This window comes from Vigna umbellata, chromosome 6 (genome assembly GCF_029865625.1).
Source record: "Vigna umbellata cultivar VRB3 chromosome 6, Vumbellata_1.0, whole genome shotgun sequence".
Taxonomy (NCBI): Eukaryota; Viridiplantae; Streptophyta; class Magnoliopsida; order Fabales; family Fabaceae; genus Vigna; species Vigna umbellata.
In genome coordinates, this window is record NC_142170.1 from 14417498 (window position 1) to 14435215 (window position 17718).

General features: G+C 30.3%; 2 protein-coding genes and 1 non-coding gene across 3 annotated transcripts; all 3 read left to right on the forward strand.

The window, feature by feature from the left end:
* The first annotated feature begins 3044 nt into the window (after window positions 1-3044).
* TRNAS-CGA (transfer RNA serine (anticodon CGA)) lies at window positions 3045-3126 on the forward strand. Its single transcript has one exon. It is a non-coding gene; the product is annotated as a tRNA-Ser (tRNA).
* A 3507-nt stretch (window positions 3127-6633) lies between these two features.
* LOC124822525 (uncharacterized) lies at window positions 6634-9096 on the forward strand. The gene is made up of 8 exons (XM_047294538.2): window positions 6634-6878; window positions 7119-7455; window positions 7541-7615; window positions 7803-7868; window positions 8060-8125; window positions 8299-8355; window positions 8583-8630; window positions 8821-9096. Exons 1-8 carry the CDS (start codon window positions 6736-6738, stop codon window positions 8941-8943), a joined length of 915 nt encoding a protein of 304 aa, XP_047150494.1. The 5' UTR covers window positions 6634-6735; the 3' UTR covers window positions 8944-9096.
* Window positions 9097-14276: 5180 nt separating this feature from the next.
* On the forward strand, window positions 14277-17074 carry LOC124842028 (protein NRT1/ PTR FAMILY 1.2-like). Its single transcript, XM_088093712.1, has 4 exons — window positions 14277-14588; window positions 14678-14895; window positions 15370-15917; window positions 15995-17074. Exons 1-4 carry the CDS (start codon window positions 14480-14482, stop codon window positions 16944-16946), a joined length of 1827 nt encoding a protein of 608 aa, XP_087949838.1. The 5' UTR covers window positions 14277-14479; the 3' UTR covers window positions 16947-17074.
* The last annotated feature ends 644 nt before the right edge of the window (window positions 17075-17718 follow it).

The window sequence follows — 17718 nt, forward strand, 5'->3', positions numbered from 1 at the left end:
CTGCATCAGAGAATGAAAGGCACAAGTGATTACTTGCACGTTCAGCATTGTTTACAACCAGCTAAAGCCCACCCGTTTGAAAATCCCAACTCAACCAATTACACGATAAATGAATGAATTTTATTATTGTTTCGGTTATATGGCTGAGTCACTGAATATCTTCACAATTTGTTTTTCTTTGTCGTTCGGTCTTGTTTCTTGCGTCTCTTGTCCGCTAGTTCGGCCAGAATGTACTTGTTAAAGATACTCCGATGCCAAAATCAGTAATTGAACCATCTGGTTATCTAATACGACTATAACAGTAATTGTCTCTACCTACCTTTTATTTTTTATTTATATTTATAATTTTTGAACATGAACTTGGGATTAGCGATATTAATCTCGACCCCAATCTCAGTCTAATATCCTTAAACGTGATTTATTTTAATCTCTTTAACCTTAATTATTTGGATTTAGGATGCCGACTGTCCGGTCAACTGCCCCTGTCATAAGAAATTCGTGAACTCTTATGATCGTCTAGTCTAATCATATGTTACAATTATAATGTTAAAGTTCACTTTTCTATACCTTAATTAGCTGCTGCATCAGTAGGGAAAAATAAATAAATAAATAACATGCTCTGATAAGTTAGGATTTCATTACAGGTAAGCAACTGATTCTTTGTTTTCAAGCAGCGACTTACGTTGTTTCTGCAGTTACTGACATGGTTTTAAATTCTTAAGCATGATATAAATTACAATGCTGCAGTGACGTTGTAACTGTTGGAGGTGATGGCAGATCATGAAGAACCGACACGAAACCAATTTCTGTGTGATGTAACAAGCGCACGTTGCAGTGTCAAGCGTGAGGGTCCTAAGGGAATTGCCTAAAGCTAGAACGTGCAACTTCAACAATGTACAAATGAAAACGACCTATGTCATTCATGTTTTCAGATCTTTTCATTAAATGATGTGCACGATGTATACTACTTTTGTACGTGTATTTATCTCACTTAACCCGTTATTAACGAAAATTTGTTCAATAATTTTCGGATCCATGATTTGAAAACGCTAATCTAATTAGAAATCTAAGTGTAAGTCTAAGATACAAGATACAGATTGAAAAGTAAAGTGTATTGTATGAATATCTGAATCAGGCAGACAAGTAATAACCGTTAAGGTAATTAAAGGATAATCAATAGTAATAACAGATTGACAGTTAATGGAATAATGAAAGCAGATAAACTCATTTTCAATATATGTTTAACAGAGGGTCAAGTAACTAATTCTGAGTACTTGTGTTGATTAAGCCAAGTTACTAATTTGAGTGTCGAAGTGTTACACACCCTCCCCGCAGCTAGGACAAGGAGAAGAGAAAAGAAAGCGCACTAGAAAATGGAGCGGACAACTTTGAATGCTTTGGATTAGGGATCTCAACCATTGTCATATCAAAACATAGAACATTGTGTAAAGTGAAAGATCCATTATTAATTCATTATCTTAAAGTTTTTATACAGAATAGTGTCAATCCCTTATATAATTAGACTCATATTTTATTAATATTATATCTTTCCGATGAACCATAGTTCCGATACACTTAACTCGATATCAGAGTCGATGGTTCTAACCATAGTTCTAAGAAACATTAAAACGAAGCCAGCATAACCAAAAACAAGCAAGTTTTCACTGTTACATATCTGTGGATCGCTTTTTATGTATATATTTTTGAGTCTGATCCGTTTCTTTTGGTGCAAAGAATCTGACCATTAGTTGTGTGCCCCAGATAGATATATGGATCACTTTTTGAACAAGAGATAAACTTCACAGGTTGTATCAGTAGTCTCTTTCTCTACACCAACCAAGCGCACTTCAGAAGAAAAAAAAAACATGAAGAACAGGGTTCTGAGGAGTAAGGACAGAGATGAATTCCATATATTTACAGTGACAACCTAATTTCTGAGTGGAAGTTATATGTTTGGAATCTTTCCGATATGAAAAGACTTTCAAAAGTTGCAATGATGTTGATGAGAGCATTTTAGAATTGGTGAATGCATTATCTTTTTCACACTGCGAGTGACCAATTGTCAATCCCAACAACATGCGTATCTATCTCCTCTTTCTTTCTTTATGGTTTTAGTTTATAAATGACATATTCTTCAACAAATGGTATTTTTAAAACAAACATAATGTTCATCTTAACTAAGTATTTAGGATTCTCAAAATTTACTTTTCAATATGAAATAAACTAAGCACATTGCATTTCATTTCAATATGAAATGATTTGTTGTGTTTGCCATAATTAATTAAAGCAATGTAAATATTTTTTGTTGTAGTATTTAATCATTAATATGCAAAATAACATTATTGAATTTTACAATAATATATTTAAAAGTTATATGAAATAATTCTTATATATATTGTTGAGAAAATTAGAAGTGTGAAAAGAAAAATCCTCCCCATCTCTAAAACGTTGAAAATTTGTATCAACTAATTAATCATTGCATTAAAGATGGTAATGTAGTTGTAGCCATAGCTTAGTTAGCGAATGAAAGGTGTGACGTGTTCCTAAGCATACACAGAGACAAAAGTAAAATCACGGGATGCATGAAAACGTGCTTAAAATGTCATAATCCCCAACCATTAAATAATCATAGAAACAATCCCAATCTATTTGTTACTCATTCGAATTAAAGTATCTTATTATTAATTTAAATCTTCATAAATTAACGATAAATACAATTTTTTTTTTCCTTTTCCATTTTAAATCTCCTCTTTCCAGATAACTAAATTTCAAAATGAAGACTAGCTAAATTTATAAGCCCAATTTGAAGTATCAGAAATGGGCCAAGGTTCTATGATCGTTGCGACAATTAGCCCGTTGCTATTCTATTGTATGGGCTTGGGCTTTTAACACACCACCAGTGGGCCTCTCGGGCTGAATTTCGAATTCATACTTGTTAAAGCGATATGCTACAATCCCATTCAAGCAATAAAGCTTGTAAATCTAGTGAAGTGATCTTGATAAAATGTGAAACATTTAATTATTGTTTCAAATTAAGCAAGAACGTCGATATGTCCGAGTGGTTAAGGAGACAGACTCGAAATCTGTTGGGCTTTGCCTGCGCAGGTTCGAATCCTGCTGTCGACGTATTTTACATATAATTTTTTATTTGAGGAATATACATTTTTTAGATAGAATTTAATAAAAAAAAAAGAATAATTATATTAATTTATGGAATGTTTGTTATGATGTTATCTGTGAGATAGAAATAAAAGAGTAAAGACATGATAAACGGAAAAGTTAGTAGAAAGAGAGCACGTGGTAGTATCGATCTAAAACTTGCCCTTGGCGTTTGGTAATTGTAATGTTGTGTTGGATGCATCTTCTGCATTCTTTACCTGCTTTTGGATCATAGTGCAAAACCTTTCTTTTGAAATCTCCTTATTTTTATACATCAACTTCTTCTAACTATATTTTGTAATATTATAATTGTGATATTATATCTAATGACATATTTGATGGTTTACTGCAAAATGTATACGTACAAAGATAAACGTTGAGTGAGAACATAAAAACGAAAAATTTGAATTTGTTAACTTTCTCTACAATTAGAACAAATTTTTACATTAATTCACAAAGTATAAATTAATATTATTTAAATAACCACTTCCAAAAAATATAAGACTGAAATATGTAGGGCCCTAGCTCCTTGTATCGTTTGAGTCGTCAAAACAAAATTGATTTGGTGATAGCTATGTAGTGTTTTTCCTTCATGATATTACTTTTCAAATCTACAAACTTTTCCCTCAATATATATATTTTTCCATACACCTTAAAAGTTATGAGCACTTTTATACTCTCCTAACAAATTATAGCTCTAGTTTATTTTGAAGGAAAACAACATTTTCTTAAGGTGTTATGACTTCAAAATTATAATAATTAGAAAATATTTAGACATATATAAAATGGTTATTATAATATATTTTTTTATATACAAAATAGTTATTATAATATAAATAAATTATACATTAGGACTATTTCTTAAACAAATTTATTAAAAAGATATATCTAATAATTCTATAGTTATTAAAAGAATCACCTAAATATTTTAAGAGTATCTAAGATTTTAATGATGATAGATTTACATTTTTTATTTTTCTTTTTTCTTTTTTTTTCTTGCTTTTTTGTTTGTGTGTGATATAATATTTTTATGAGTTTAAATTGTAGAGTAAATGTTATTTAGTATGAGTGTGATAATATGTTAAAACATATTTGTTTGGAAATATAATTAAATGTTTATTTGTGGTGATTAGTGAGAAGTGATGAAGGATAATTCAACTAGTTGTAATGGAAAAGACACCTGTATATTTTATGGAAAAAACTCTCCAATGAGAGTAATGAGAAGTAGACTCAATCTTTAAGGCTTAAAAGGAAGCAAGAAATGTACTTGTTTTAGTGGTGAATAGTTATTGGTAAACTAAGTACGAGAATTACAAATCGTTTTTAAAGAGTCACTGGTAGTTCAATATCCAAAAACATTTGAAACTATTTTTTAATCTTAATTTTTCTTTCTTAATAATATTTTTTATTGAGATTTTTAATAAAATAAAAATTAAGTTTTATTTTAAATTATATAACTTGTGTTATCTCACATAAATGAAAAATTAAAATCTTACATGTAATCTCACACATGATATCATATATATATATATATATATATATATATATATAAATGTTGGAAGTCTATTTAATAAAATTAAATTAAACTTAAAATTTCACTTCTTAGACAAAAAGAATGACGCAAGTATTAATTGTAAAGTAACAAATTATTTGATAAGGACAGGAATTTTATGGTTAATTGACCGCTTGTCTTTAGTGGCATAAACGTAGAATCAGTTGCAACCAATAATAATAGGCAATTATATGGGTTTAAGTTATTTACGTCAATGTCTATATTGCAAACGGTGTGTTAGTGATTTGAATCTCACCTCCACATCATGATGATGATGATGATTTAGATTTGTATTGTAGTTGCCAAAAACGTCTTCTGTCATTTCTTATCATTCTCTACTTTGCTCCTTCTTTTATTCAGCCACTACATTATTTCTATATATTTTAGTTTCTTAAACTGAATTATTGATGTAAAATATAAAGAAAACATTTAACATTATAATTATTACTACTATAAAAAACAATGTATACTGAAATTTCTTATAATATTTTCCTGTTTAATATATTAGAAAATGAGTTTTCAACACACCCCCTTTACATCGAGGTATAGACATCTCATGACTCTGATACCATATTAGTAGTGAACTTTAAGCCTAACTCAACCCCATAAAACCGGTTTGTAAGGTGAGGTTTGCACATCACTTATATATTATATTTTGACGTTATCTCTAGTCGCTGTGAGACTTCTAACATAATATACACATATATTGTTTTTTCTATTTGACTTTAAATAATATTTTTAAGTTACATTATAAAATTTACAATGAAGGTACTCACGTAGGAACAAAAGAAATATATAAGAAACTAATACGGTTTAGTTTCAGTCATTTAGTTTGAATTACGAGAAAGGTTTTAGGTGATGATAAGCTGAAGGTCCTATTGGAGAAAGTCTCGCACTAGCTAGGAGTGGCAAAAGACACTTTTATATATATATATATATATATATATATATATATATATATATATATTATATGATTTGATTACACAATTTCTATATGTAATTAATAGGATTAAGAGATACACCTGTTTTGTCGTGATCTTTCTATTCTTTGACTTTTGAAACTCTTATTCCAAACACTTTAAGTCAAAATTAGATGAAAGTTATCTACAAAATACACTCCAATGTTCAAGTTAAGTGTTGATTAATAATCTTTTTCTTATTATCAAGTATCATAACTCAGTTAGACATACTTACTTTCATGACTTGACATTTTATTTATAAATTATTTTAATGAATCCTGAACTAACATAAGTTTAATAAACGGTTACTAATGTTTATCATTCGATCTATCTCCATACTATACACAAATATTTTAGATATATAATATATTTTGCCAAAAAGAAAAATAGGAGGATTCTTTTAAAGAAACTTTGGTGTTAACTGTGTCTTATAATTTTAGATGAATCTTAATATTGTGTTCGTATATATCATATGTTAATTCGTAAAAATTTCAATTTTTTTAATTTATAAAAAAATACATAAACAATCACTTAGGTCATAATTGTATCATGTAACAATTATAGTTTCAGAGTTTTATAGTCACTAAGGGTTTTTAATTTAATTTTTTCTGTTTAAAATTTTGATTTAATTTAGTAATTTTATTTTTTAAAACAATTTAACCAAATTAATAACTAGATTTAATTACAACTTATTTATATATGTTAAGAAAATTAAAATTTATACATAAATCCTCCATATAAATACTCAAATTATTCTGTTTTTTACATAAATCAAATAGAAAAATTAAAATATTAAATCCTTAATTAAAGCTTATAAAAAAAAACAAAACTTCTTAACCGCCTTCTCTGTTAGACCCCAGAGTGGTAATTCAACCGCCAGTAAGAAAACTTTCAAACATGTAGTGAAGGCTATTTTTGAGTGTGTGTGTATATATATATATATATATATATATATATATCATAAAGGTGAAAGTGGAAAAGTAGAAGGGAAAAAAAAAGATTGAAAATTTGATGGGTTACATTACTTGAAATTCTCTCATCAAACTCATCCAGAACAGCTAGCAAATGATGACAGGGTTTCCTAACTGGTGGAGCATGCATCCACCATCTTTGATCCCTCCCCAATATCTTCTTCCACCTTCCTCAATTTCTTTTAATTTTTTCACCGAAAATCCAGACCCTCCTCAGTCATGGACCCAACTGCTTTCGTAAGTAAATTTCTTTCGTTTCTTTTCTCTGTCGGTCAAGACGGTCTCATCTATGTTCTACTATGAACGTACTTGTCGTGTCTTGTAAATGCTACAGAATTTGTTTCTTAGAATGGTTAACTACGGAATGATCAAAGAGCTACGCGTTTAAGTTAAATTCTTTTCACATGAAGTACCTGTCCAAGGATTTCGTTTTTGTTTACCTGAGAGAAAGATTTACTGGTTCTGTTTGTTTTGCAGTACTGGATTACCCGGAGAAGAAGAGAAACTTGGTTTCATTGATTTTCAGCAGAAAAAGTTGGAAAACTGGGATGTCCAAATTCTTAATACTGCTTCCGGAGTTTCCAATAACTTTGATGAAATAAAGCAAGAGACTTCTCAAAGGGGCACTTTGTACGAACATGAGCATGAAGAATTTCAGGCTTCTGGCCCCGCTGACTCATCTTGGTCACACATGGTGCCTGTTTCTTCATCCGGGTCTTGTTGTGTCACTAGCATCAGTGGCAATAATATATTTGATTTCAGTTATAACAAGTCAGATCACAGCAAAAATCTTCTACGAGACCAAATATCCGAGGTAAGAAAAACTAAACATCATTCTTGTTACTTCTTTCTTATGTCTGTCGTCCAAATTTAACTCCTTCTCTTTGTCATGCTCAAAGTGTAATAGCACAGCCACAGTTGGTGTTTGTAAGAAAGCTAGGGTTCAGTCATCTTCAAGTCAAGCACCTATCAAGGTGACTCCTTCCCTCTTCGTTTTTTCCTTATATCTTTCTCAGGCGTGGTGAGTCTTGAAAGTTTTGTTATTGTTGTCTTTCTCGGTTGTCTGTATTCGAGATTAATATTCTTTTACTGCCAAATAATTGTTGGAAGAGAGAAAAGCATACATTCATGTAATGATTTTCATGTATGAATCTTAATCAGGTTCGGAAGGAGAAGCTAAGTGATAGAATAACAACACTTCACCAACTAGTTTCCCCGTTTGGAAAGGTAATTAATCAACTCAACCATACATAACTGTTCAGTTATTATTATTATTATAAACAAAACCGTAAGAGAAACCATTATCACAAGTGTTTTGTTTAAGAAATCCCCATGAACATTCTTTTCAATCCTCTATATATTTTTGCATTGCTTGGAACTTCACTTTCAACATTTTGTGATGTGCTTCACTTTTGCAGACTGACACAGCTTCTGTCTTGTTAGAAGCCATTGGATATATAAGGTTCCTGCAGGGTCAAATCGAGGTGATGTTTCTCGTACATGTATTATGTTTACTAATTATAATGTAAGCTATTCAGAATGGGTGAAAGCATGCACTTAAATTTTTACCAATATTGAGAATGCTTTCTGCAAAAAACACTCTTATCAGTTATGGGCGTTATAAAATTTTATTCCTTTTTCCCATCCTTGGATTCAGGCACTCAGTTCTCCTTACTTGGAAGATGTATCAAAAAACACGAGGAATCAACAGTCTGTAAGCACCCATTTCCCAAAGACTTGACACACACTAGTTTGAGAAGGACAAAAAAATTACCTATATTTGTATGTAAAGTATATAAAGTTGAAACAAGGAAATTTCTCAGCTTTTCATTACACCCTTTAACGCATGAGATAAGGCTGAATTGCTTATTTGATGTCAAAAAAGGATTCATACTTGATTTTATTTTTTCACTTTTTTCCCTCTTTTCTATTCCCATCTAGCTGCTGAAAGAGAATAATGGCCTGAAAAGAAAAGGAGCTACAAACCAGGTACGTAAAAGAACAAGTTTAGTATATTCTTCTTCATTTTACCGATTGATGCTTGGATATTGGAGATGCATATATTCTTATGAGTCATTCATCATAGTGCAGAATGAAAAATGAATGTAGAAATTAACTGAGAAACTTTTCATGGTTGATTTATGAAAATAAGGTATATTAATTCGATTATTATGTGCAGGAAGCCGAAGATAAAGCAAAGGAGTTGAAGAGTAGAGGGTTATGCTTGATGCCGGTGTCTTGTACCCAAGATGTTGTGAGCCAAAATGACTGGGGCACTCGCATATACGGCAGAGGATTTTAAACATAATAATATTTGTGGATGAGATTATATAATATATATAACATGGTAATATGTACTCGCTCTGATCTAGGTAGGAGGATTTGGTATTCTTCAAACATTTTGCTTCTTCTAAATATGCATTATGATGATCCACCTGAAATTCTTTTGGTTATAGTTTTGCTGTTATATGACTAATTTACATTCAGCCTTCCTTTGTTTATTTAAATTACAAGAATATAAGCTCAGAGATACAGAAATACTATTCATTTATAAAGTTGCTTGAAAGCATGTAAAGATGCATAAAATATTAATGAAGACGAGATTATATTCCCTCAGGAAATGCTCTTTTAACAACTCCCGTCAGACATATATTCCCCCAGGGTGTCCTAGCTTTTTATTAGCTTTGTGCGATATGGAGTATACATATATATATATAAGTACTGTAATTATAGAAATGCGTTGTTCTTGTTTAAAATGTCGTGCAAATAATATTCAAACTCGTTTCTTATGACTTTCAATCTGGAATTTGCAGCTGATTATATAGACAACATACGATGATCTCAACAAACTTAATGCCTGTAGGAATAAAAGGAAAAGAAATGTGTGTGTGTGTGTGTGTGATATTATGAACAAAATAAACAATGTTGTAAAACTATGTGTTGCGTAACCCTAAATCATAATTTTAATTTGTTAACATTAGTTGAAACATATCAGTAGCAGGACCGGCTTTCAAAAATACATCTATTTAGTTTATGCAGTTCCACCATCTTTTTGTAATTTTCAAGCTTATCTAAACGATATCATGCTCCGTTAATAATAAATATATACCTTCTGACAAATTTGCATGGAGAGATGTATGTAGAAGTAAAATGAGGTAGTTAAAAGTTTGAGTATATAGAAGGAAGTGATAATTTATAGGAGTATATTAATGGATGTAACTATTTATGATGTATTTTTATTTTTCCTTTTAAGTGAATTTATTAAGATATTAGATATAAGTCACGTGAGTCCAACTCACATAAATAACATAAATATTGATATCAATCTTAACTTAAAAATATCTATTTATTGGGTTGATGTGTTTTTTTTCTTAGAAAAATGATATGTTAATACAGATTTGTTTATAACATTTTGCCACATTATAATGTTATTTTTATCGTTAGACTCAATAATATATAAATAGTGAATTAGTGAAAAAAAATGACATGTATATTATATTAAAATATTGTTAAAATTATTGTATAATATATATATATATATATATATATATAATATTTAATTTTATTATTTTTATTTAAGTGAGAGTTAACTCATTTTGAATTGTTTTGTTGAAAATTTGTAATTGTGGGATTTCGAAGATGCATGGAGAGATATTTTAATGTTGATGTTTTGTAGGGAGAAGTTTGTATGGTGGGAAAGAATATTGATTGGAAAAATGATTGTTTGAGACACTTAATTTTTTTATATTCATTTGATATTATTTTTTATTTTTTTTTCTTTTTTTAAAAAAATATAAAAGTATTTTTTTATAATTATTTTATCTTTATATTCTGTGATGAATGTAAACGTGTGTGGCAGTAGTGTTACCCCGATTAACTTTGGTAAGATTGAATTGAAAAGCAAAGAAGGTGTTGTCAGAAGGTTATGGCAGACATTCATGTGGATGGATGTGGCGTGGCTGATGGACCACTTTCTCCATTACATTATATACTCAAGTGCACCCATATGCTATGCACCCATCTCCTTCCTCTCCACCTCACTCTTTCATCATCATGACGATGTACATTACATCATCTCACCTACACATCCCAAGCCCAAACCACAAACATGGGCCTCCTATCTCTACAACATCCTTTTCGTTTGGGCCTTGGCCTGCTTTTTCACAAAACTTCAGCCTACAGTAATGTTCTTTCAGCTCTCTACATATTATTTTATGTTCTATGGAGAATACACCAACATCGGTTAATTTATGCAACAAGTTTTATTATTGTTAATTTTTAGTGTAAAAAACAAATATTTATAAAAGTAGGGAAAAAATATAAATTTCATTTCACAACATTAATTCATTAAAATAATGTTTTTTTCACTTATATAAACTTTAGTTGATATTAATACACTTCTACTAAAAACATCAAGTATAAAATTAAGAAGAACCGATAACTAGTATGAGAATAGATCTGTAAGTCTAATTTAACTTTAAAAAAATTCATTAAATTTTTTATTATCAAAATAATATAAAATAAAAAGTAAAATTAAAGTATTTTTTTAAGATTTATTTTCTTAAGTAACTTGATTTACAGCAGATCAATTTTCAACTTTTTCAGCTATTTTTTCAGCATAATGTGTCCAATGATTGACTAAAAATTAGCTAACCTTTGCCGCCGTTTTGACTAAGAGTATACATACATGTGAACCTTCATCTAATCATGAAAGTTTGTGCCTAGAGTTTAATATTGATATATATATATATATATATATATATATATATATATATATATAATCATGAAAGTTTGTGCCTAGAGTCTAATGAACGAACAATGAAGTCGAAGATGTAAACATGTATCTTAAAAACATATTAATATTGATATATTATAACTTTTTAATATATAAGAACATAATAAAAAATGGTAGCCATTAGTTACGTACAAGAATATACGAGGAATATGATATTTTATCAGTTAATGGAATTGATTTAGGTATATAGGATGGTATAGTTAGTTACTTCTGCGTTTCTTCTACATGATTGATTTGAATTTCGCTTTCATTTGAGAAATGCGATTGAATTACAACGACTTTACCAACTTGTTCATTGTCACCTTTTTTTTTCCTTTTTCATACATCAGAAATTGTTCAAGTGTGGACACACCCATAAAAATTGTGGAGAAGTGGAATTTTGTGACGTCGTTTCATTCAGCTTCTGAAAAGATGTTTAACGCGGTTATAAGATTTTTATAATGATAATTACGATAACATTTTTTCACAACATTTTAATACTATTTACGTGTCATTTTATAATTGGTCTATAATGTCTATGATTATTGTTATTGATTATGAAGTAATTTTGGATCAATTACATAATGACACGTAAATAATGTTAAAATATTGTTAAAATATCATTATCCTTTTCGAAATTATATTATACTTCTAACGTGAGATAATAATATCGTATTGTTTAAGAGATAGTTTAAATATTTTTTGTATTTTTTGAAATTTTTTAACAACAAAATTGTTATAAAATATTAATCTCAAAAAAGTAATAATAATATCATTTCATTCGAAAATCAAAATATGAATAAAGAACTGAATTATTAAAAATATGGTATTTAAAATTATTATAATTAACGTATGCGAAACTAAACTGTCATGAGGACCACAAATCCAATACTCAATGTAATAAGATTTTTGGGTTCAGAATTGATAGGGTTCATTCACGTGTTTAATTATAAAAGTATAAAAAAGGGTATTAATGTCAACTTTTTTGGGGAAAGTGTAACGTGTCACAATCATTAAAACGACAGTGATCTGCGTTCAAACTAAGGAGTAGAAAGAAGTAAGATTTAAAATGGATTTGGAAATATAAATGTGAACGTTCCTGATGTGTGAATGCAAGACAACCAGTCGTCTTTCACACTCTAACTAATCGATAGTCTCTATCACTAAAAGTAGAATTAAAAACAATAATTTTAGGAATTAAGTATAAAAATCAAAACTAAAAATATCTAAAATTGAGATGCTAAAGACGTGCTTTTCCCAAATATTTTTACTAGTATTATATAAACTGTTTTAATATTATAAAGGTACTTTTAAATAAATAAATAAAATCTAAAAAATCGGGTTAGAGGAAATTTATTTTTACTCTATGCTTTTGTTTCAAATTTATATCTGTAAACTTTATTTCAAATATTAAGTAGTAAGAAATAGTGTAAATTTTAACGATTGAATTAATGTCAATTTGTAATTTTACAAACGTAATTCTACATGAAATTATAAAATATATTTTCATTTAATTGAATCGACTAAAAAGGTTTTTTTTTTATGCATTCATGTAACATAATTTAGATCAATCAAATTCGAAAGCATTAAAATTTCGTTTGATTATATTTCGCTAAGAATTCAATTAATACGAGTTGAGAGAAAAAAAACAAATCGATTAAAACTGTGTTATAAATTTTACATAAAGATAAAAACAAATTTATAATATATTAATAAGTGGAAATCTTATATATCTTATAATTTTAAGAAATTAAGTTACCAAAATTTATTATTTATTAAACTTATTATCATTTATTATTAAAACATTATTAATATCTAATTTTACACCCTAAATACTTATACATTAAAATATTAAAGATCTTATATCAATTAAAAATAAATTATACTTACAATCCACTTTACAACAAGATACAATACAACATAAAAACTTCCTTAACTTAGTCATCAAGTTCATAAACATTTCCATAATTCTTTTCATTCATTCTTCTTTGCTTTCTGTAGTTCATTAGTGCCATGTGGTGGTTTTGGAGATAACGATGGACTCACCTTTAAATATTATTGGGTTTAGGGTTAAGGTATATTTTATTAAAATATATTTTCTTTTTCTCAATTTTTACTCAAGTTCATCTTAGCTAAACAATTTATGCCCTATTTCTCCTCCATCTGCCAAATAAATAAGTTTCACTCTGTAATTTGCTATACATATTACTTTTATTGACTTTTATAATAATTACATCATAAATCACATTCATAATAAATTTTAATCAATTAAAAATATTAAAATTTCTACATTGATAATATAATACGAGCTTCTTGAAATAAATTTCACCTTAAATACAAGTTAATATTAGTTTTATAAGCTGCATCTAGGATGGTAACAAGTTGGGTAACAATCACATTACATTTCTAAAACTAATAATAAATAATCGTGGATACCAATTATTCATCTCATATTTTCCATCAAATCGGATTGGCTTTTCTAAAACTAAATTTTAGTGTTAATTTAAAGAAAAACTTAATTATTTAATTTTGTTTTTTATCTAAAAGAAAAAGTTACCCAACAGTTTAAACTCCTCAACTGCCGTCCTTTATACTTAAAGTGTGTGATGTTTTTCCATATCTGCACAGTCTCCGTTAAATATTTATAGAAATAAAAAACAACAGTAGAGCTGTAAGTGTGAACATGAAGCAATTGAAGCACGCAACCTGAATTTTTCTTTATTATATGTTTTTGTCGTAAGTAGAAAAGGTGATTACAATAATTGAGCAGCATTTGACTCGTGAGTCGCAGCATATCATGAACATGTTCAGTGGTTCTATAATTGCAACATATATTATTGCGAGATATATATATATATAAACTGTAAGTAGCTAAGAATGGTGAGACACGGAGAAAGTTGATTCCAGATATGCATGGAGACAGTGGCCGTATGAACACGCAAATTGATCTCTGATCGAGCGAGAATTCGCAAGCACTGACATCACTCCATATATATGCTGTGCATGAACATTATTAGTTAAGTTGTTGGTCACTTGGTCGTGTGTTTTGTAGCGATTAAGGAGAATGGACAAGGAAGTGGAGCTTGGTTCCCTTGGAGAGGAGGTGTCTACCCAACACATTCCACAGCCACAGAGGCGCAAGGGTGGTCTTGTGACCATGCCTTTCATCATCGGTGGGTGCAATGAAGTATACTTACTTGCTCATTTACAATACTTGGATTTTGTTTCCTTTGATTCAATGGTTCTTTGGTTGATATGGCAGCAAATGAGGCACTTGCGAGTATGGCAAGTTTGGCCCTTTTGCCCAACATGATACAGTACTTGATGGGAAGTTACAAGCTTCACCTTGCCAAAGCAACCCAGATACTTCTCTTGTCCTCTGCTACCGGCAATTTCACCCCTGTGGTGGGTGCTTTCGTTGCTGATTCTTATCTGGGTCGATTCGTCACTATTGGGTTAGGTTCTGTCATCTGTTTTCTGGTATTGTTTTTCTTCTAGTCTTTTTACTTTAATAATTCATTTTGGAGCTTGCTTCTTCTTTTGCTCTTTGATTCTGCAATATGAGAAAATAATTAGCTGATTAATTAGAAAGCGTTTCTACAAAAAGAGTTCTAGATCTTAATAATGACAGTGGAAAGAAATATTCACAAGATATGTTTTTTGGGGGACTGGGGTGTAGGGCATTTGGGCATTTTCTGAAAGAAGGCATAGCCGCAAAGCCGGTCACTTTTAAGATGGGAATGAAATTAATTATTACAGAATACTATACGATTCCTTTAGGTCAATTGCTAAAAACCCTCTGATTCTGTTCGAATCTCTTCGAACATAACCCTTTTCTCTTGTTCAGAATTGGATGAGGACAATGATTTATGAGAAAGAGAGAATAATACAATACAAGTGAAGTGGTGCGATCAGAAAAGTCTCAACGGTTTCTTTCTTTTTCTTTGGCTACAGGGAATGTTACTGCTGTGGTTAACAGCTATGATCCCACAGGCACGGCCTCCACCTTGCAGCCATGATTCTGAAGGCTGTAAATCGGCAACGGGAGGTCAAATGGCAATATTAATCTCGGCCCTTGCACTCACGTCGATTGGAAAGGGTGGTCTAGCATGCTCCTTGGCATTCGGTGCAGACCAGGTCAACAGAAAGGATAACTCCAACAACCGGAGGGTTTTGGAAACATTCTTCAGCTGGTACTATGCTTTTGCTGCTATTTCTATCATCATTGCATTCACCGTAATTGTTTACATCCAAGATCATGTTGGATGGAAAGTGGGTTATGGAGTTCCAGCAGCACTCATGCTTTTATCAACCATCTTCTTCCTCCTTGCCTCTCCACTTTACGTAAAGAACAAAGTAAAATCCAGCTTGTTCACTGGATTTGCACAAGTGATCACTGTTGCCTTCAAGAACAGAAAGCTTTCATTACCACCTACGAACTCCCCTGAACTTTACCACCACAAGAAGGACTCCGATCTCGTTGTTCCAACTGATAAACTAAGGTAACATCAAATTATCATCTTTTGCATATCCTGTGCATCATGAAACACATAACTTCATCTCGTGTTTTACTGTCCAGTTTTCTGAACAAAGCTTGCGTTATTAAAAATCCGGAACTGGATATCGCCTCTGATGGTTCAGCATCAAATCCATGGAGACTCTGCACAGTAGATCAAGTAGAGGAACTGAAAGCCATTATCAGAGTGGTTCCCTTGTGGTCTACAGGGATCATGATGTCAGTGAACATCGGAGGCTCATTTGGGTTACTGCAAGCTAAATCCCTGAACAGACATATCACCTCACACTTTCAAGTGCCACCCGGTTCTTTCAGTGTAATCATGGTGCTTTCAATATTTGTATGGATAGCTCTGTATGACCGAGTCATTCTTCCATTAGCATCAAAGATAAGAGGGAAGCCAGTGAGGATAAGTGCAAAGAGAAGAATGGGAGTTGGTTTACTTTTCTCTTTTGTTCATCTGGTAGTTTCAGCAATCGTTGAGACTACACGGCGAAAAAGAGCAATCCAAGAGGGATATCTCAATAACGGGCATGCGATTCTGCATATGTCTGCAATGTGGATATTCCCACAACTTATCTTGGGCGGCATTGCTGAAGCATTCAATGCAATAGGCCAAAATGAGTTTTATTACACAGAATTTCCCAAGAGTATGTCGAGCGTTGCTACTTCTCTTTCTGGACTGGGAATGGCTGCAGGAAACTTGGTATCTAGTTTTGTATTCAGCGTGATAGAAAACGTTACTTCAAGCGGTGGAAAACAAGGTTGGATTTCAGACAACATTAACAAGGGTCGTTATGACAAGTATTACTGGGTTATTTCTGGATTGAGTGCTCTTAATATACTGTACTACCTACTATGCAGTTGGGCTTATGGTCCTACCGTTGATGAACTGCGTAAGCTAGGTGAAGAAAATGGCTCATCGATGGAGGAGGAAGCTTCAACTGAACTTAGAAATGGAGGTGAGTTTCACAAAGACTTCAACAACAGTAAAGAAAATGGCTCAAAGGATTAAGTGTTTATGTATAATATATTATACGTTTCTGTGTGCAGATACGAGTTTTCTGCACAGTTAAATTGTAACAATACTATAAATGCTGTAGACCATAAATTTTATAAGAATCCACAGCGGTTTTAGTTCTATTCAGAGCGAACAATGATTTTCTATGTACCAACTGGTTCTGGTAACTTTACTTAAAAACACTTCAATTATAGAGAAATATTAAGATAGCAGGTTACATATTTATATTTATTTAACATATATTATAAAGATAAAATAAAATAGTCACAAAAAAATAAATTTTTGTATTTTTAAAAGAAAAAAAATAACTTTTTGTATTTTTAAAAGAAAAAATAATATTTTTTTTGTATTTTTAGAAGGAAAAAAAATATTAAATAAAGATAAAAAAAAATTGATGTGAATCAAAATATTATTTCTTCCATCAATAATACAATTAAAGTACGATGGATAAAATTTAGGATACAAAATATTGTCTACGTTCATATATTTTACAAATTATTATTGCAAACATTAATTGAAGGATTAAATATGTTTTTAGTTTCTATATTTTACAAATTATTATTGCAAACATTAATAGAAGGATTAAATATGTTTTTAGTTTCTAGAAAGAAGGATTAAATATGTTTTTAGTCTCTAAATTATTAAGTGGATTTGTTTTTAATCTCTTTTTCAAAGTAAGGTACGTTTTAGTTCTTTTATTTAAAAAAAACGTTAATTTTTTATCTTCCGCCTGTTAGTTTTAAGGTTTTTTTAAAAAATAAGACTA

What these genes read in the sequence shown, in the direction of transcription:
- LOC124822525 (XM_047294538.2), top strand. Translation starts at nt 6,736, where the DNA reads ATGATGACAGGGTTTCCTAACTGGTGGAGCATGCATCCACCATCTTTG. An exon ending in TAGTTTCCCCGTTTGGAAAG is followed by an intron (nt 7,869 to 8,059) that starts GTAATTAATCAA and finishes TCACTTTTGCAG; the next exon opens with ACTGACACAGCTTCTGTCTT. An exon ending in ACACGAGGAATCAACAGTCT is followed by an intron (nt 8,356 to 8,582) that starts GTAAGCACCCAT and finishes ATTCCCATCTAG; the next exon opens with CTGCTGAAAGAGAATAATGG.
- LOC124842028 (XM_088093712.1), top strand. Translation starts at nt 14,480, where the DNA reads ATGGACAAGGAAGTGGAGCTTGGTTCCCTTGGAGAGGAGGTGTCTACC. An exon ending in GTTCTGTCATCTGTTTTCTG is followed by an intron (nt 14,896 to 15,369) that starts GTATTGTTTTTC and finishes CTTTGGCTACAG; the next exon opens with GGAATGTTACTGCTGTGGTT. An exon ending in GTTCCAACTGATAAACTAAG is followed by an intron (nt 15,918 to 15,994) that starts GTAACATCAAAT and finishes TTTACTGTCCAG; the next exon opens with TTTTCTGAACAAAGCTTGCG.